The sequence below is a fragment of the Berghia stephanieae genome, chromosome 5, assembly GCF_034508935.2.
Source record: "Berghia stephanieae isolate SIO BIC M18660-M18661 chromosome 5, UCSD_Bste_1.3, whole genome shotgun sequence".
NCBI lineage: Eukaryota > Metazoa > Mollusca > Gastropoda > Nudibranchia > Aeolidiidae > Berghia > Berghia stephanieae.
The window spans coordinates 83,925,132-83,946,063 of NC_088364.1; the positions used below are offsets into that span (position 1 = coordinate 83,925,132).

A 20,932-nucleotide genomic window follows, 5' to 3' on the forward strand; every position below is an offset into this window, starting at 1 on the left:
TTTTTGTCTTGTAAATTGTCTCTGTTATGCACTGTATTTTTTTTTTGTTTTACATATATATGTTTTGGTAAACATTGAGTGTGTTCCTCTTGTCGGGGACTTGTGCTTGTGTCTGGGTGAGACATTTAGGTGGTCTCAAACTAAGTATTTTGAACTAATTCCTCTGTCTTATCTATTCTTGGGTGCTTTAAAATTAGTAAACTTTTTACTACCCCATTTTCTTCCTTTTCACTGGGCTGGTATGATGACCTAATTGTGTTGCAAGCGCTGTAAAACCTTTAAAACAAAGACTGACCCCTGGGCACCACCTCCCCTTATCCTCTAGGGAGGCAGACTTTCAGTCTCTTTTTTAAATAGTGTCACCATGACCTTGTTGTGGCTGGGGTTTCAAACAAGCACCAAGTGATTTTTTTCTCCCTTTTACTACTTGAGTCTTCATTTTGACCACCTGTTTGAAACTAATTATCTCTCAATTGGAATACAGTAGAACATGAAAGTAACGTACTCGGAAATAGCGAGTAAAATCTAAATCCCCGTTTTTTTCTCTTATTTGTGTCTATGAAATTAGCATGCAAGTAGCGCGTATGAAAAAGAGGTCAACTCGGAAATAACGAGCGTTTCCTGCCTAGGACTTCGAACGAAGTAAAGCAAAACACCAGACAAGGGCGATTTAAATATTTTTAGCCTAGCTTCTTTTCTTTTCTTATTTTTCGTTACGAGTAATATTACATAGTAATAGCGAGAACTCGGAAATAGCGAGTAATCAGGAGTGGACCCGTCGAACTCGCTATTTCCGAGTTCTACTGTACCTAGATCCACGTTCAGTGGTCTATAGTTTCTCCAGATTGTTGGGGCCCAGAATTTTATTGAATTAAATGGGCCATAACTTGCTTGCTACCCCTTGGACATGCTGCTGGTCTGGTCAGTCATTAGTTACATGTACTTTCAATAGGGTATAAAGACCCATTTAAGTTTCAGTAACCACTGGTGGTTGAACAAAGGGGACAAAAACAATTACACTACTACTAGTATCTGCTGGCGAAGTGAGTGCTCTACAGACTATCGGCCGGACACCTCTCCTCCCCCCATGAAAATATATACGCTTGTCAAACTGGTTATTAATATCAATTCTCACACGACTGGATTCAGTTTTGGGGAAGAAAAATGTCAAGCACTTGCATCTGATTTTTGTGGATGTAGCAAAATCAATGGAATACCTGATTACAATCTATGGCCTAGAGAGACAGCAAGTCCAACAACTAATTGCTTTCCGTGCGGGCAGGGCGTTAATCTGTTGCACATTGGAAACTCTTCAGGATATGAATGAGAATCCTCATCCCACACAGTGGGGGTTGCTACCCCTCTCTCAAGTTTTTTACATTGTTAAAGAAAAGACCACTTGACAGGGTCCTCTGACCTCCCATGGTGGCCAGGAGGTCACGACTGGACAGGGTCCTCTGACCTCCCATGGTGGCCAGGAGGTCACACTGTCTTCTATCCCCTTATTATATCCGTTTTCCGAGTTGCTTTCTGTCTTTGTCTTGGAATGGAATTACATACTTAGTTTTGTCCCAGCTCTGGTTTTTGGCTTGGAATGGAATTAGTTTTGTCCCAGCCCTGGCTGGAGTCCTTGACTGGGAGGGAAACAGTCAAATGTATAGTTATAGTTTTGGGAAATGATAATTTTTAACCTTGTAAATTATCTCTCTGTTATGTAGGCTAGTTAGTTCTGTAAACAGTTGAGTGGGATCCTGTGCTGGTGTCTGGATGAGACTTTAAGGTGATCTCAAACTCAGTACATTGATGGTGATATTATGTTCTTGGAATCTACATCTGTTCACAACTTGAACCAACTCCCCTTTTGTCTATTCTGTTTTAATTTTACTGGCGCTGATATGACCTCAATATGTTGCACGCGCTTTTTTGTTTTTTTGTTTGTTGCTTTAGGTCTCTTCCAACACAATTGAGGTTATATGAGACCGTTGAAACAAAAAAAGCAATCTAACAAAAATAGTACAAATGTCAATCAAAATCATAACCTAAAGATATCATAAGCTAAATTATAAATAACCAAGAACAAACAGGCAGAAGATTTACAGAGAAAAAAAATATCCCCTGTCAAAAATACAATCACAAACCAAAGAAGCAGGATAGGCTAGTAAAGAGAAGAAGAAACGACATCACTATCGGATCGTACACCCATGCGAACATCATAGGTATATGATTCAAGGGTGATGCTCCCATCCAACCACCCGCTTGCACGCGCCGAAAAACACTTAAAAACAAAAACAAAGAAACAACCAGATCAAATCATAAGAATTTATTATTCATATGTTATAAATTGTGATGTTTTCACCCTCCGGCATACAGTCTGTAATAGCCAGAACATCACTGGATCCCCACATAAGATATCTTGGACCATCAATTGCCCAAATGCAACAACGGCCATGGACAGCTTATCAAATTAAAATGCACGTTATGTGTCAACATGAAATTTAATAACTTACTTTAATTTTAATGTTAACCAAAAACATTCGAACACGCAACGTTGAGTAAGAACCGTCAAATAAATTAATAAACTTGTGATTCAGGAATTAATAATAAATAGAGTCGATCGAGCTATGCGTGGTTAAAGTAATGCCAATACTTAAGTATTTACATTTAATGATTTATTTATATCACACATATCATGTAAAACATGGATTAAATGGCAACTGCAGGAAAGAAAAGGAATTCTAGTTTTTCTATGCTGAAAATCGAGCTCCATTTAATTATGTATTTCATATTTAGTTGTGCCAAAACTCTCTATACATTTGACTTTGACTGTTTCCCTCCCAGCCAGGGTATCAGGACAAAACCAAATAATCTCATTCCAATTCCAAGACAAAGACAGAAATCATGTTGGAAAACAGATACATGTATAGGGGGATATAAGACGCAGTAAGTGCCTCCCCTCCCTGCCCACAATCCACTTGTTTACTACTTGTAATTGTTCTTCTAATCTGTTAGTATCATTGGAAGTTTACTTCACTTACTTTCAGATAGTAAAGTTTTGCATAGTACAATGACGGGTCAAACCAATTTAATTTCACGTCAATGTGTGATATGATTGGTGAAGGGAATTAGGTGTGTTAATAAAATGTTATACTTATTGTTGACACAAAACATCTTTATCGAGTCATGGCACACATACTGACAATTTTCTATCACATTTCCATTGGTATCAATAATAATAAGGGAGGACTTTAAACATTCTTTAATAGTAAAATAAAAACAAAAACGTAAATTAAATAGGGTATATAATAAGTTTAAGTTGCATAATGCGACTTTAATTAATTCAACAAAAGTTGAGCAGTGGTCAACCATAAATAAAAACGCAAAAAAATAAACAAAAATAAACAAATAGATAAATAAAATATGAACCTGTGAAATGGCAGAGTAAGATAAGATCATTTTAAAAGGTAAGCGAATACAAAAACAAAAAGGGTTAAGTAATAATAAACATATTGTAAATCACAAATCGACTTGTAGATTTAAATAAAATCAGCTGTACCTGTAACTTAAAACACAGAAGTTGACTCGTTTGCAGCAGTTCACAAACAATACAACACCTAATAATAGCCCACTACTGAATTATAACTAATGCCTGTTTTCCGTCCTGCTTTGTATTAGAGTTTGACTGACTGTTCATAGTTTGTTCATACTTTAATGGTCACAGATTGAAATCATTGCATCAAAACCCAACCATTTCCATATAATGGTAGTCCCAATACGATTCAATAGTCTGATGTCACGCCACCCGGCAACGGCGGCCATCTTGGTTGTAAACAAAGAAAATCATTACTTTTTATTTTTCATGCTGGCTAGAACTTTTCATATGCCTTGTGATCAGAATGTGTAAAAGTCAAAACATGATCAAATTTATGGGGTTTTTTTTCCCTCTGGATACCCTTTATGCTCGCCGGAGAAATATTTCATACGGGCATCCGCCATTGTTCCGATAGTTTAGAGCCAGTGTTACTAAGTTACCATGCGTCATTAGGAGGAAGTGACGTTACGACTGTTGAAGAGTATTGTGAATTTTTCATTGTAATCATTTTTAGAAGTGCAAATGGTGAAGCGTGAAAAAAATAAAAAGCAAAAGAAAAGTGTCCAGTATAAGTTTTAATTTGACTCACAATCACAAAGACAAATGATGTGGGCGTTTTGGGTTTCTCCTTTGTCAACAAAATGGACAATGAGTAAGTCACTCCAGGGAAATGTGGGATGAGGGGGTAATAAATAATATTTGCATTAACAGCATCATCATACATCCATCTTTAGTGTCCTGTTTCAAGTCTATTTTGTTTACAAAGGGAGATAACCAAAACATCTACTTCGTTCATCTTTGGGAATTAAACTGACACTTATATTTTACTTTTTAATGATAAAAGTTGTAAAATGAAATGAATTCTTCCAACCAAAAAGTTTTGCTGCAATCATTTTAAAGTGCAAACACCGAAAATAATTATTTTTTTAAATCGCAAAATGATTCAGTTGAGAAACAGTAAGAAATTGCTTGTGCAATACAAATAAGCAAAACTGGAAATTTGAAAAATATTCACTTGTGTCTTTAACATTCTAGGAAATGATTTTAGGTTACCATACATTATGTTGACACTAATATTAGAAGCTTGAATTCCTCAATCAATTAAAGGCAACTGAATGATAAATTAAAGTTTTTAATTGTTCATGTACCAAAGATGAAAATGATTGAAGTTGAAGAGAATAACGTTTAGTAATCTAATGGGCCGTGTCCACCAGAAATCAACATTTCCAGACCTTTAAAGAAATTAGATAACATCAAAGCAAGACTGACCTAATTATCAACTATCAAGAGGAACAATGTGCGAGGTACCAAAAATGTGTTTGTTTGTTTGTTGCTTTAGGTCTCTTCCAACACAATTGAGGTTATATGAGAGACCGCTGAAACAAAAAAAACAAGCAATCTAACAAAAATAAGTGCAAATGTAAATCAAAATCATAACCTAAATTATAAATAACCAAGAACAAACAGGCAGAAGATTTACAGAAAAAAAATATCCCCTGTCAAAAATACAATCACAAACCAAAGAAGCAGGATAGGCTAGTAAAGAGAAGAAGAAACGACATCACTATCGGATCGTACACTCATGCGAACATCATAGGTATATGATTCAAGGGTGATGCTCCCATCCAACCACCCGCCAAAAATGTGTGTATACGCGGTAGTAGACTGAGTGATCTATAGGCCAAGCAAGAGACTTATGTTACTTGACAAATTGTAGAAAGTAATAAACAACAATGAATATAACAGCTTAAAAAAAGAACAAAATACCAAACACGGAACGTTTCGGGCTAAAAAATCGTCTATCTGGAATTTAGTAATGTACTTATGTCATTATTGTTTTTTGTTGTTGAAGGGTTTTGGGCCCGAAACGTTCCGTGTTTGGTATTTTGATATTTTTTTAAAGCTGTTACGGTATATTCACTTTTGTTTATTACTTTTTCCAGTCCACATCTACTCGTACCTAGTATTACTTTGACAAATTGTGTGACTCTGGCAGTCAGTGATCGCCTTTATGAATGTGAGAGAAGTACTATGGTGTGGAATACACATCAACAGCGAGAGGGCCAAGTACAAACCCGACATTCTTCTTGCTCTATGAAGTGAAAAACAAAATTCTTTCACTTTTAAAAACAGTACCAGAGAGGGAAAAATAATTCAGATATTAATTTTTTTTTTGTTTGTTTGTTGCTTTAGGTCTCTTCCAACACAATTGAGGTTATATGAGAGACCGCTGAAACAAAAAAAAACAAGCAATCTAACAAAAATAGTACAAATGTAAATCAAAATCATAACCTAAAGATATCATAAGCTAAATTATAAATAACCAAGAACAAACAGGCAGAAGATTTACAGAAAAAAAAATATCCCCTGTCAAAAATACAATCACAAACCAAAGAAGCAGGATAGGCTAGTAAAGAGAAGAAGAAACGACATCACTATCGGATCGTACACCCATGCGAACATCATAGGTATATGATTCAAGGGTGATGCTCCCATCCAACCACCCGCTCAGATATTAATTAATCACAAGCAAAAGGTATTTCTCTGTTTACAAAATAATCCATCTCAAAAGGACTGCAAAATATAGTCTACATTTTTTTTCACTTTGTATCAATTAATAACTTATCTTGAACACAAGGTTGATATTGATAGCGATTTTCAAGCAATTCACTATTTTGAAAAAAAGATAAGATTAATAAAAGTGAAGTGCATAATTATAATACAATGCATTTGTACAGCGCTTTAGTCCATAGCAGCTCAAACTCAAAGTGTTTTACGAAAGCGTTCAGAACATTACATTACACTGTATAAATGATCGGTTTTAAGGACAGTTGAGATTTCTACATTGACAAAAAGGTTTTCCAAACGTAATTTGGACGCTATTTTTCACTTTATTAAACCTCTTTTATTTAAAATTTTAAGATTATTCACTTTTTAAGATTTAAATCGAAAGGGTTTTATATTGTGAGCTGAACAAAACATAATAATAATAATATATACTTTATTCATCCAAAAAAATGGAAATTCGCTTACAGAGAGAAAATGTTCAAATGGGTTAGAAAAACAACGATGGGGAAAACACACTTGTCTTTAAATCCATCCACCATAGCGACATCTTGAATTATGATAAAACTATCAATTTATAATATTTCAATTATTTATAATAACATAGACTAAATCTTTTTTAAAAAGTCAGCACATCTGATTTGTATTAACAAGGACAGGAACAGTTTTTATTCAAATCATAAACCTTAGATTCTGTTTCAAAGATGTGGATTATTAATTATTAATGATTTCTCTCCTTTGTGTATCAGATATGATACATCGTTTTTACTATTATTCACATGCCTGTTGTATCAGATGTGATACTTTACATAATCAAATAATTAAATACACATGTATTCTACTTTCATTTTAAAGGTGAAATTGGCTTACTTGTATTGTTGGACTTTGTGACAAAGTCCAACAATACAAGTAAGCCAATATCACCTTTAAAATGAAAGTAGAATATTTACAACAGGCACGTCACAAAGTTTGTGTGCAAACCAAAATCATTTTTTGACGCCTAATACAGGTTTCAGGCAATAGAAGGTTAATATTTATAGTTTTATTTTCTATTAAGAAATAAAACTCAACAAAAGAACAGTTGATCAGAACCTTTCAATTCAAACAATACATTTGGTTTTAAAACAACAACACACAACTCAACCTCACAGGTATTCACGTTTAAGGCAACTTTTAAATTCCCACATGGAATGCTATGAACACAATCTTTCACTCTTCAAGTAAAATTTTAAAAAGAGGTTTTGGAGCTTTAAACATTAGAAGGTTTTTAAAAAAAAACCCATCGCTTTTTACAACCACTTTTGAACTATTTTGGGGATGAACTTGTACGGCGCAAAAATAATCAGAGTTCACAAACATATCCACAGATAAGTGACCTCTCTTATGCAATTGTCTGCATTGATAATGTAATAAATATTAAATTGCAAATTATTGTTACAGCCTCAGGACAGAAATTCACTGAAAATGGAGGAATGGATGAGATCCACTTATAATCACCAAAAAAAAAAAAAAAAAGATAAATAAATTTTTACCAAAAAAATAATTCATTCAATGCCCATCAGATTTAATAATTAAATTCAAAGTATGTAGAAAGATCAATAGATGTGATATGGTCATAAAAATTTGAGCCAAGTTAAATATAGTCATGGTCCCGGGATAAAATTTGGAAAACTTTTTCCAACAGACACGAAAAACCATGTAAGCTTTGGGTTATTTTTTTTCTTTTCTTTTCAAAAGAAAAAACTGACAAATTTATCTCTCACACTTTCTAATACACGCAATTATTATCGTGATTCTCATACTTGTCCATTCTAAATTAAATAAATCAAATACAAAATGAATTCAATATTATTTCGGGGATAAATATCAATGTTAATTTAATATTGAAATAAAACCAAGTGTACATCGTTGTGGCTATACATATTTGCGAGTGACATCGAGTTGCCATAAATCCTAATTTTGGTTATCCCATTTTTCATGCCATATAGCAAACAAACTCTGTTTTCAAAAACCCAAAATAATAATTATCAAATCTATTTCAAGTCACAAATAAGCTTCTTGATGTCTTTAAAAATCGAAATAAATCAAATATATTTGTCACCTTCGTGAAATAAAACACGAATTAAAATCAATATTCCGGGATTTTCCATTTTCAAAGTACGGATGTACCAAGATAATATATGGACCACATGGCATGAAAAAATATTAACTTTATTATTGTTGTCAATTGGGTGATACTTTTAATAAAAACAATAACTTTTTCTCTATTATCTAAAAAAAAAATCTATGTTTGAACCACGGTTGAACATATCAGTAGATAGATTTGTTTTCAATTAATCTACTGTCATTAATACTGCTGTGTCTATGGATTTCTGACATTGGTATCAATACTTTGAGAAACAATGAATAAAGAAAACATCGAACAGGAAAGCTCACTTAAAACATCAATGTGTGGTGCCCTGGCAAAACGTGCTACACGGTAAATAAAAAACATTGAATCTTTTCAAGATGGTGCAAATGCACAGAAGAATCCTGAGTAAAATGCTGATTAAGTTTTCAAACTGTCTCATTTAGAGACAACATTTTAGGTACTTCAGTCAACCAAACCCGTGTTTTCTACAGGAATTATTTTTACCTATTTTGTTCAAATCTCGAAGAAAAAATCTGACAACTTTTATCAGTCCATCACAACAAATGACACTCTTTTTACCTTAAATTCCATTACAAAACTTAAAGGGTGAACCCTATCATCATCATCATCATCATCATCATCATCATCGTCATCATCATCATCATTATCATCATCGTCATCATTATATTACTATAATTGTATGTACATATTTATATGAATGTCGACTCCTGTGGTGTGACACAAAACCAGAGTGAGATCACCCAGCATTTTCTCCAGTTCTTGTCGACATCCACATCAACTCAACCTTCTTGATTTGAGTAGGCAGCATTCATATTGTTAATCACAGGTTTTTCTCTTTCTCTCTTTCTCACTCGTCACAAAATGATGATAATCTGACAGATCTTTAATGAAAAGGGAAAATATAAAGTTAGGAATTTAACTACCTTCATAAATTGGTATTTGGAACATTTGAAGACAAAAAAATTATCAGGGTATCACCCCGATATTAAAGGGAACAGGAATTCGGAAAGGAGAAAAATCGGAAAAACAATGTATGAAATAGTGCCAGACAAAGTAGAGAAAAAAATATAAGAAAAAAAAAACCATCCAAAAAAATTTCGCCTGCCGAATGGGAATCGGGTTGATTTTTGAGATTATTTATTTCTTGTATTTTTCTTCCAGCTTTGTCTTCCAATGTTTCATTTTTACCTTTCAGATTTTTTTACTTCTCCTTTAATGATACGATGACAAGATTAAATTAAATTAAACTGAACTTTATATAGCGCAATATCCACTAAATGTGCTCAAAGCGCTTTACAAGGGGTCCCTGGTCAACAGCAACATTTAACATGTAGGACGGGACATGACACCTGTTAGGCGATATTACAATTTTTCGGACAAAGACAACGCTGTTAATGGCCAGGTACTCATTTTACACCTGAGTACGGTGAGAGAATGTTAGTAAAGAGTCTTTTCCAAGGACTCAACTATGCGCCGAGCGCGAGGCTCGAACCCAGGACCTTCCGATCTGAAAGCGAGTGTCATACCACTGGACCACATAGCCAATTTTTTTTGTGATTTTCAAAAAAAACAAGAGACACAAAATTTTTGTTTTCCAAAATAAATAAATAATGCCTTTGAACTTTCAAACTTATCAAATTCTTTTTGAGATTGAGAATATGTAACTCAAAAATGTCTTTATGAGTTTATTTCATCACTGTAAGTTAACCGTTACCTCATCAAATGAACTCAATCAACACCAAAGTTATTCCACTGTAACTGATTTTGCCAAATGTCTTGGACAGTCAACCTGTGGAAATGAAATGAAATGAAAAGTCATGCACAATTAAGCAAAATAAATAATATATGGATGGATGGATGGGTGGGTGGATGGATGAGGGAATAAAAATATGATTTAGGACCTATCTGTAATCTTATTATCATCGCAAACTTTAAACGTTTTACAAACGCTACCATTACTAGTCAAAAATATACATCAAACGTATAGGACGAATTAAAAAATTTATAATTTTTTGAATCTATTTTTTTCTTTTAGTGGTGGTGGGGGGGGGGGGGGGGGGGGGGTGAGGATTAAGCACTTATTCAACTTATTCTTCATACTTACATTAAGGCCCTTCAATTCAGCGATGTGGAGAGACAAGAGTTGCATGGGGATGATGGTGAGGATGCCCTGAAGGCAGTCGATGATTTGGGGAGTCTCCAGAATGACGTTGGGTCTTTCCGAGTCCCCACCAGCACCCGTCTCAGACACGTTGGGGAGATTGCCGTTGGTCAGGATGTTGGAATCGTCTATCTTGGCCTCTGTCAGGAGATTGGAGTCTCCTTCGTTGCAGATTAAGATAGGATTGCCCTGGGGGTCAAAAAACAAATATATAAATAAAACATAAATAAAATTCCCTTTATTCATCCCATAGGGGAAATTTGTCTCTAGGGTCTATTCCAGGAAAGAAGACTGGAATAACCCAGGCGTCAGCCGCAGTGCAGCGCCGCAAATTGAGCTAGGGTGAGGTAGTGACTTGCTCAAGGCCACACAGCGCAGCGGCAGGTGATCGAACTCGGTACCTTTTGGGTACGAAGCAAAGACCGCTGAGCCACGCTGCCCACATGGAATACATGTAAGTATGAAGAATGACTGGAAATGTTCAAAATAAGGAGGGAAAAAAATAAAATAAAATAAAATAAGACATTTCAGGCTGAAACCCTCATTCAGGAAATGATAAAATTCAAAATTCAGGTAGCACATATAATGCATGTTGAACAATAAATTGAGAATGAATGTAATATAAAGGCCAATTCATCTCCTATTTTCTGTTGTCATCTGCTTTCCTAAGTCTGATGAGTAATCGTTGTCAGTTAATATCACAAAACTCTTATAATTTAACCATTCATTTTTAAATAAAGACTTTTATACAACAAAAATAATAACAGTGACAGGAATAAATACATTACGATGAAAATAAATTTAAAATGAGAAATACCTTTCGAGCTCTGATTTGTTGCAAAGCATTTTCACATTTCTGTGGAAAGATAAAGAAGATAATTGAGTAATGAAATATGACAATTGGGACTGTGGAGAACTTTGAAAAAAAAAGTATGTTTGGTGGGAAGGAGGGAATGGGATAAGAAAGAATAATTGAAAGACAGGTTGATAAATACAGTCGAGAACTGATATATATGGACATCGTCAGGACCGCTGTAAAATGCCTTTATATCAGTTATTTTAAAAATGAAAGGGAAACTGATGAGAAAAAGCCAGAAAATAACTAGGGAAGTCAATCTTGATGGTATGGTGGCCTTTAAAAGGGCTGATTTTTTAATTTATGACGATTCACTTTTTATGACCGAGATATGATGGCACGGCCCGAGACTAGGCTTGACGGTTGACATCACGATTTTGATCAATGACGATTCACAAGATGTTATTGGACAATAATCTTGGTTTTTCTTTGACTGTTATTTCACGGGATCTCTGGATTTTCATTGGTTGGTATGTTTTACTTCACTGCAGGATATCTTGACCTTTAAAATTTTTTAGACAAATTGTTACCGGTATCAATGGTTCACATGTCGATATAACTGTAATGTGGTAAAACTGTTGTCGATATAGACGATAAATATTTAATAATGTCATATAGCGAAAAAAAAACAGGACTTTGATGTCATGTCGATATATCCGCTCTGCACTGTAATAATAAACATAAAAATAATCCAGCCAAAAGTGCAATCTGAACTTTAAATGTTGTCAATTTGGCATATGAAATGAAATGCAAACTCGTCTCTGTAGCACTAAAACTGAAATAGAAATGTTCATTCTGTAATAGTTTATAGTGCCAAAAGATTCAAATTTTAAAATCTAATTAACTCTTTCAGTGCCATTGGCCACACTGTGCGGTCAAAGCAGAAACTGTTCTACTGGCCAATGGCGCACTGTGTGGCCGGTCTTGAAAGGCAAAAATAATAATATAATCCAATCCTACTTTCTACAAAAGTATTATAAATTGAACCAATGGTATCATTTCTTTCATCAGAACATTCAATTGGCCCTAGGGGGGTATTTTAATTGAGATTTTGAGCCGAATTCGAATGTAGCTTTGTCTTAGCTTGTCATTCTCATGCTGCCACAATCAGGTGTCAGTCATTTTGTGATGGAAATAGAATATAGCCTGAAAGAGTTAAAGCCTACATAAAAAACCGAATGCCATTTCTCTAAAATAGGGACATAATTGGGTGGGATGTCTTACAGCAAAAACGTTGTCCCGTGTGACAACCATGAGAACAGGCATGTCTTTATCCACCAAAGCCAAAGGTCCGTGTTTTAGTTCCCCTGCCAGGATACCTTCTGAGTGCATGTAGGTAATCTCCTTGATTTTCTATAGGAAAAAAGAATACATTTTATCAAGTAAGATTTTATTTTTTTCAACAAATTACTTTATATATCTTCTAGTGCGGCTATGTGGTCTAGTGGTATGACACTCGCTTTCGGATCGAAAGGTCCTGGGTTCGATCCTTGCTCGGCACATAGTTCAGTGCTTGGAGAATGCTCTTTACTCACATTCTCTCACCGTACTCAGGTGTAAAATGAGTGCCTGGCCATTAACAGAGTTGTCTCTGTCCAAAAAAAAATTATAATATCGCATAACAGGCGTCATGTCCCATCCTAAATGTTAAATGTTGCTGTTGGCCAAGGACCCCTTTACCTAAAGCGCTTTGAGCATGTTTGTGGATATTGCGCTATATAAAAGTAAATTTTAAAAAATTTTGAAGAGTATCTCACAAATTCCAAACAGTTGGGCCAATAAAAAGCAAGGGGGTCCCAGTAGTTTATGGGTACATTTAGATATTCACACAGCAAACAAAACAACCAACATCGATCCCAGCTGCAATTGGGATCATTTTTTTTTATTCTGGCCCCCACAGTAGTCATGTCTGTTGGATCCAGTGAAAAGTACATTGCAGTAGACTAGCATCCTGTCCAAAGAGTAGCAAGCAATTGCAACTGCCTGATTAACACTACAGAAACTGGGTTTAAGTGCCTCATGGCTCTACTGAAAAACGACTTTATAAACCGGGATTTGAACATGCATCATTTCACGACATGCATCATTTCACGACATGCATCATTTCACGACGTGTTACTTGTTTCTTATTTATAAACTTACATTGTTTCCAGGGAGATTTTAAAATGTTACTACCAAAATTGTAAATTTGCAGCTAAGTGATCTTGTGTTATGACACTTGCCTTTGGACTGGAAATTCTAGGGTTCAGATCCTGCTATGAGCGGCTCTTAATTGAGTCTTTGGATAATAATAATAATAATCATAATAATAATAATAATAACAATAGTAATACTAATAACAATAGTAATACTAATAATAATAATAATAATAATAATAATAATAATTAATAATTAAGAAGAAGAAGAAGAAGAAGAAGAAGAAGAAGAAGAAGAAGAAGAAGAAGAAGAAGAAGAAGAAGAAGAAGAAGAAGAAGAAGAAGAAGAAGAAGAAGAAGAAGAAGAAGAAGAAGAAGAAGAAGAAGAAGGGGGAAAAGAGAACACAACAACAACAGTTATATATAGTCAATGATTACCAGAGCTCCTTCCAAGCATGTAGCAAAGTTGTATCCCCTTCCCATAATGAGGAGTGACCTCTTTTCTTTGAGCTGCTTAGCAAGATCCTGAATGACCACATCCTTTGCCAACACTTTACGGATTTTCTCTGAAGAAATGCACAAATTTATGAATAAATAAATGAAATATCTAATAAAATACAATGGAATCTGCATAAAGTCAACACCTCGTGTCAGTCCCGAATTTCCTATTCTATATCTGAGTGTGTTCCATCAATAATGGATAAAGTCAACATTGCTTAAAGTCAATCCAATCTTTCTGGTCCAATAGTGTTGGTCTTATCAGGATTCTACTGTAGTCAATTTATTAATAATGAAAATCAATCTTCCAATTCAATGCGATCTACAAACTGTTTAAATATTTAAAAATAAAATAAAATAAAATTCCCTTTATTCATCCCCAAGGGGAAATTTGTCTCTAGGGTCTATTCCAAGGGAAGACTGGAATAACCCAGGCGTCAGCTGCAGTGCAGCACCGCAAAGTGAGCTAGGGCGAGGTGACTTGCTCAAGGCCACACAGCGCGGTGGTTGATCGAACTCCGTACCTATCGGTTATGAAGCAAAGACCGTACCGCTGAGCCACGCTGTCCCACTGCACAAAAGAATTGATGAAACATGAGCTTTGTTAACGTTACTCATTCTCTCGACAAAAACTAACCTCTAAAACATAGTTTTGAAATTGAAAACATGCTGTTAATGGACTTAAAGATGTACACACAAAGCACTGTCATCGTCATCATATACATATATATTCTACTTGTGTAATATATATACAACAAGCATGTTGCTATTTAAAAGACAATTTGAAAAATCCCAATACTAGCACTTTATATACGGTTAATCATACATAGAAGAGGTGGAAATGTGGTTCGTTTGAAGAGTGTTCCGTGTCTTGTGGGTTGAAAAGAAAATGAATGATGATGTATTGAAAAAAAAGCAAAGTGCAGAAGAATAACTGCATCAGAATTAGTCGGACAAAGTTCCTGGGTCAAGTAATTAGAAGAGAAGGAATGGAAAACCTCTAAGTGTCACAGACAAGAGAGATTGAAGGAGAGCCCCTGGAATACAAAGGAAAAAGATGCTTGATGAGCTCACATCTTGGCTCGACACGGGAGGAAACAAACGCCATCGTTAGAGCAACAAGAGAGAGAGAGGGGAATGGAGAGTAATGACTGCTAACACTGTCAAGCAAGGTATCTGATAAACTTAAAATTGAGCTTTTATATGGTGCAATATCCACTAAGCGTGCTCAAAGCGCTTTTTAAAGGGTCCCTGACCAACAGCAACTCGTAACATGTAGAACGAGACATGGTGCCTGTTAATTACATTTTCTTCTGACAAAGACAACGCTGTTAATGGCCAGGTACTCATTTTACACCTGAGTATGGTGAGAGAATGTGAGGAAAGAGCCTTTTCCAAGGACTCAACTATGTGCCGAGCGAGGCTCGAACCCAAGGACCTTCCGATCCGAAAGCGAGTGTTATACCACAAGACCACATAGTAGATGATGATGAATCAAAGAGGACAAACGATTTAGTCTTGTGTTTCCTCTCCATGTCCAGATTTCCAACGTACCTGGTAGATCCTTGAGTCCCTGGATAATGTCCTGACGTCGTTGTTGTAGAGAAATCCTGTCCTCACTCATCATCAGACCAAACAGGACTAAGGCAATGAACTGGCTGGTGTAGGCCTGAAAGCAACGGTCACAACCACAATATTAAATACAAAGTGGTTATTCAGTATCAGATACTGAATAGTGCAAAACCACTATTCAGTATCCATAAGGAACTCTTTTTTTTTTTAGAGAGAGAGTAAAAAGTGTGACAATCTCTGTTGCAATGTAAACAAACTGCTGACCTACTTCTAGATTGAACACGTGCAGTTACGGACAGCCCGATTTGTTCGTAACATAAGTTGTCAAAATATTTTGATCGTTACATTTTAATTTCTACTATTCTGCAATTAACATAATTTAAAATATCAAAATAAGAGTGGCATTCAAATAACATTTTAAAATGTCTAAATAGACATGATTAAATGTTCGGCGGGTTTTGGAAAAAAACACCGTATATACTGAATAGTACAAAACCACTATTCAGTATCAGATACTGAATAGTGCTAGCCTATAAAATATGTAAATATCTACAAATATGCAATAGAGGGTATGTTTATATAACTATTAATTTTGATTAAAACTTACAATTTGTATTTTAATAGAAGAGACTAAAGAGTTCTTGAATCGTGTCACTGTTTAATTGGATGTCATTATGAATAAAATAAACCCAAGACAAACCAAACAAGACTAAAAAAAAACTGATTATCAAAACTTCGGGTTAAAGGAATACGAAGTGATTAGATTGAAACATTCAAAATACCCATGATATTTACGATTGGAAAGAAACATAACATCTAGAATGTTCCATTGGTGCCAAAATGAACTGGAGATGCCACTAATTCTAACTGTTCAAGCCCAGATGTAGATAAGATGTCCATAACAATTTCTTTAACCAAATAGTAAGTGATATGCGTCAGTGCATGACATAATCATTCGGAGGATGAAAATTTTGGATTTGCTTTTTAAAAGATTTTCTGAAAGAATGTGCTCTCCAGAGTATTTTATTCTTTATTTGAAGTAAACGGTGATTTTGCTGGTTTAAGGATCAAGTAAAAAGTAATAAACAACAATGAATATAACAGCTTCAAAATAGAACAAAATACCAGACACGGAACGTTTCGGGCTCGAAACCCTTCTTCAGCCAACAGAAAAAAAACCAATAAAGACATAAATACATGACTAAATTCCAGATAGACAACAGAGATATTTTTTAGGTCCTCTCTGTAGAAAAATCTTGGAAAGTCTTGAAAATAAATATCTTTGTCGTCTATCTGGAATTTAGTCATGTATTTATGCCTTTATTGTTCCGTGTTTGGTATTTTATTCTTTTTTGAAGCTGTTATATTAATTTTTGTTTCTTACTTTTTACAGTCCACAGCTTCTAGCAGCCTGGTACCACTAAGGATCAAGTAACAATCTATTAAAAAAAAAAACGAATCTACACAATGAATTTTAAATCTGACGAGAATTGACAAAATCAACAAACGTCCATACCTTTGTACTGGCTACCCCAATTTCAGGGCCGGCGTTGATGTGAACCCCACAGTTGGACTCCCTTGAAATGCTGGAACCGACCACGTTAGTGATACCTACAATGAGGGCACCACTCCGTTTACAGTAGCGTAGAGCCATCAGAGTGTCAGCCGTCTCTCCTGTTGAAGGCAGAAGTCACAAAAATAAGCAAGTAGTTGAGCTTTTATATAGCGCAATATCCACTAAACGTGCTCAAAGTGCTTTACAAAGGGGTCCCTGACCAACAGCAACACGAAACATAAAGAATGAGACATGAGACCTGTTAGGTAATAATACAATTTTTTTCCAACAGAGACAACGCTGTTAACGGCCAGGTACTCATTATACATCTGAGTACGATAAGAGAATGTGAGTAAAGAGTCTTTTTCAAGGACTCATATACACCGAGTGAGGCTCGAACCCAGGACCTTCCAAAAGCGAGTGTCATACCAAAAGACCATATAGCCGCACAAGTACTTTAAATATTCTTCAAATATCCTATCCACTAGATTTTATGACAAAACCTTTGGATAAACTTGCATTTCTAGCTTCTACAGCAATATGAGACCTAAATGTCTTATTTTCATGATCAGATCAAGCGTTTCATTTCAAACAGACATATTTTCTGTCCTTTATAAATTTGAAAAGTTACATAAACCCATTCATCTCATGACAAATGAGTAGATTGAATCGTACTGACATTTTGACATATTACATATTATTTCTAAATTTTAAAAAATGATATGCTGGTATAAAGTGTCTTTCAAAACTTTAAATGGTGCTTTCAACTTTCACAATGTTGACCTTTGTTTAACTAATCAAAATGTAATTTGACAATACAACAAAATTGATTGAAAAATAGAAATAAGCAGACAATTCCATGTTCAAACTGGCATTGTGTTTAAACGTGTCCAAATCCAAACAGCAAATTCTTACCAGATTGGCTGATAAAGAAGCAGACGTCGTCCCTGAAGATGGGCGTACTTCTGTCCAAAAAGTCACTGGCCAGCTCCACCATGACGGGCAGCTCTGTCAGCTCTTCAAGTATCTGTCTGGTCTGATAAGATAAGATGAGATAAAATAAGAAAAGATAAGATAAGATAAGATGAACTTCATTTATTCATTTCTGGAAATTTACACAGGGTCTTGCCACAGACTAATGCATTTCTGACAATAATTAAGCAAATAAATAAGAATGAAATACAATGACATGGACGTAAACCAACAAAAACCTTAACAAAACTAAAACACATTTCTAAAAAAAGGAAATGTGAAAGGTAGGTTAATCTAGGGGGTTGAATTGTCCGTTTGACTCCAATTGGCTGATGGAAAAAAGTACAAATGTCCAGCAGTCACTAATTAGTACAGAAGACCAATCACTGCTTGGTTGGTTGATGAAAACTGGGCCCAAAACGACTAGAATTTAGCTTCATCTCATCACAAGAAATTGTCCATGGTCTTATTCAATCATTTTTTTTTTTTTTCAATCCTTAGTCAGTTTATATCAAAAGGATTTGTTTAGAAGTCATATAATTTAAAAGACAAAGATTATATAATCAATAATATAACACTAAATCAATCAAATAAAAAAAATAAATAAATAAATAAACCAAACGTACAGCCACGGTGCTGTGATAGCTGGTGCCGCAGGCAATGAAGAGCAAGCGTCGGCATCGTCGTATTTCTGTCATGTAATCCTTGATTCCACCCAACACAACTTTCCCTGTCTCAAAGTTCACTCGGCCCCTCATCGTGTTGACGACGGACTCGGGCTGTTCAAAGATTTCCTTCTGCATGAAAGAGTTGTGGTCTCCTACAGGAAAACAATAAAAAGTCAACAAAACAATAATTATTTGAACAAATTCTGCCACTTGCCACTGACATTAAAATATATAATATAAAATAAAATAAATAAGGTACTCACATTTTTTTGCCCATACAATTGTTTCAATGTCTATCTTATTGTATCGGCAAAAAAAAAAATGTGAGTGACCTTATTTATTTTATATGTTCTAACCAACATTATTGAGCACTCTTGTACACACCAACACTAATATATATATAGATGCATGCCACGTCTGTACTGTAAAGGAATTTTCATTTTTTGGATGAATAAAGCGTATTATTATTATTATTATTATCATTATTATTATTATTATTATTATTATTATTATTATTATTATTATTATTACTATTATCATATTAGACAGACGACTCCTATTACCTTTCATGATGGCCTCCAGGGCCATTTTGAGAGTTGTGATCTCTCTAAACGCCTTCTCTCCCAGGGAGGCCGTGGCCTGGTGGATGTTGAGGGATCCCTCGTGGATACTGGCCACGTCATTCTCCTCCAAGTAGATCACCTGGTCAGTATGTTCGATGATGGCACTAGGAAATCAGATGGACAGCACAAGGTTTGAGGTCAACAAGGATAAAAATTTTAAAAAAGAAAATTCCCTTTATTTATCCCATTGGGGAAATTTGTCTCTAGGGTCTATTCCAAGGGAAGACTGCATTAACTCACTCAACCCTAACACTGACTATATCCGTATTTTACCCTGGTCACTATTACCCTATGCCTATTTATTAAATTTTTCAAAAATTCTCTAGGACTGAGAGAGATAACCTAGGCATCAGCGGCAGTTCAGCGCCGCAAATTGAGCTAGGGCAAGGTGACTTGCTCAAGGCCACACAGCGCAGTGGCGGGTGATCGAACTCGGTACCTTTCCGGTATGAAGCAAAGACCGTACTGCTGAGCCACGCTGCCCCCTAGATACAAAGAGTCTGCGTTGTCAAATAATTATAAAATTCAATAAAGGTTAGGTTGAGTTCAACAATTCAGATACATTTAATTTCATTTAAATTCTAAGTCAAAATGTGATTGAAAATTACAGAAAAATGAAATTTTATATTCAAAAGGATCGAAAGCAGTTTGCACCATGTCTTAATGGTGTAAAAGTATCTGTGTGTGTGTGTGTGTGTATGAGTGTGTGCCCCTGCGTGTGTGTATGTTTGCATGCATACCAGGTAGACATTATAATAAAACAATATGATTAAAATCTTATTCAAGCTGAAAGAAAAAGAAAGGAGGGGAGGGGAGAGAGAGAGAGAGAGAGAGAGAGAGAGAGAGAGAGAGAGAGAGAGAGAGAGAGAGAGAGAGAGAGAGAGAGAGAGAGATGTAGGAAGGGGGGGGGGGGAAGTCACATGACAAACCTGGCATCGGAAGCAAAGAAGTATTCAATCTCTTTCTGAGGCCCAGTTGCTTCGTACTCCAGGTCTTTATCGGCCCGACGTCCCCCACTGCTGCCCAGGAATCCCCTGTGTTCTGTCAGAATATACAAGGGGAAAGAGAGGGAGGGGGGGGGGGGGGGGTTAGAAAATTAGTGAACGAAAACAAAAACAAAAATTTGAGCTTTTATATAGAGCAATATCCACTAAACGTACTCAAAGCGCTTTACAAGGGTCCCTGACCAACAGCAACACAAAACATGTAGAACGAGACATGATGCCTGTTAGACGATATTACATTTTTTTTCCGACATAGACAACGCTGTTAACGGTCAGGTATTCATTTTCACCTGAGTGAGTTGAGAGAATATGAGTAAAGAGCCTTTTCCAAGGACTCAACTATGCGCCGAGCGAGGCTCGAATCCAGGACCTTCCAATCCGAAAGCGAGTGTCATACCACTCGACCACATAGCCGCACAGAGGGTGTAAATTGATATCATATCATACCATAACATAATCATTAAGGTAACATAGGCCAAAAGACACTCAAATATTTACACGCCATATTATGTGCATATAAATGTATATAAATAGATAAAAAATGTGTGGTTTATATAAACAAGTTAAAATTGATTCATATAT

At 35.4% G+C, this 20,932-nt stretch overlaps 1 protein-coding gene across 3 annotated transcripts in view; it reads right to left on the reverse strand.

Moving 5' to 3' along the window:
- Positions 1–2,305: 2,305 nt before the first annotated feature.
- Positions 2,306–20,932, reverse strand: part of LOC144973759 (glutamine--fructose-6-phosphate aminotransferase [isomerizing] 2-like) — an 80,931-nt gene continuing 62,304 nt past the window's right edge. For 2 of the 3 annotated variants that reach the window (XM_078916636.1, XM_078916635.1), the window contains 11 exons: positions 20,276–20,387; positions 19,287–19,450; positions 18,682–18,875; positions 17,999–18,119; positions 17,045–17,202; positions 15,511–15,625; positions 13,897–14,024; positions 12,548–12,676; positions 11,285–11,323; positions 10,411–10,656; positions 2,306–10,095 (listed from right to left, as the gene is read on the reverse strand). In XM_078916636.1, coding sequence (XP_078772762.1) covers positions 10,051–10,095; positions 10,411–10,656; positions 11,285–11,323; positions 12,548–12,676; positions 13,897–14,024; positions 15,511–15,625; positions 17,045–17,202; positions 17,999–18,119; positions 18,682–18,875; positions 19,287–19,450; positions 20,276–20,387 — 1,451 coding nt within the window. In that variant the 3' untranslated portion in view covers positions 2,306–10,050. The remainder of the gene's footprint in view (positions 10,096–10,410; positions 10,657–11,284; positions 11,324–12,547; positions 12,677–13,896; positions 14,025–15,510; positions 15,626–17,044; positions 17,203–17,998; positions 18,120–18,681; positions 18,876–19,286; positions 19,451–20,275; positions 20,388–20,932) is intronic. The other variant, XR_013645618.1, reaches the window with a different exon arrangement.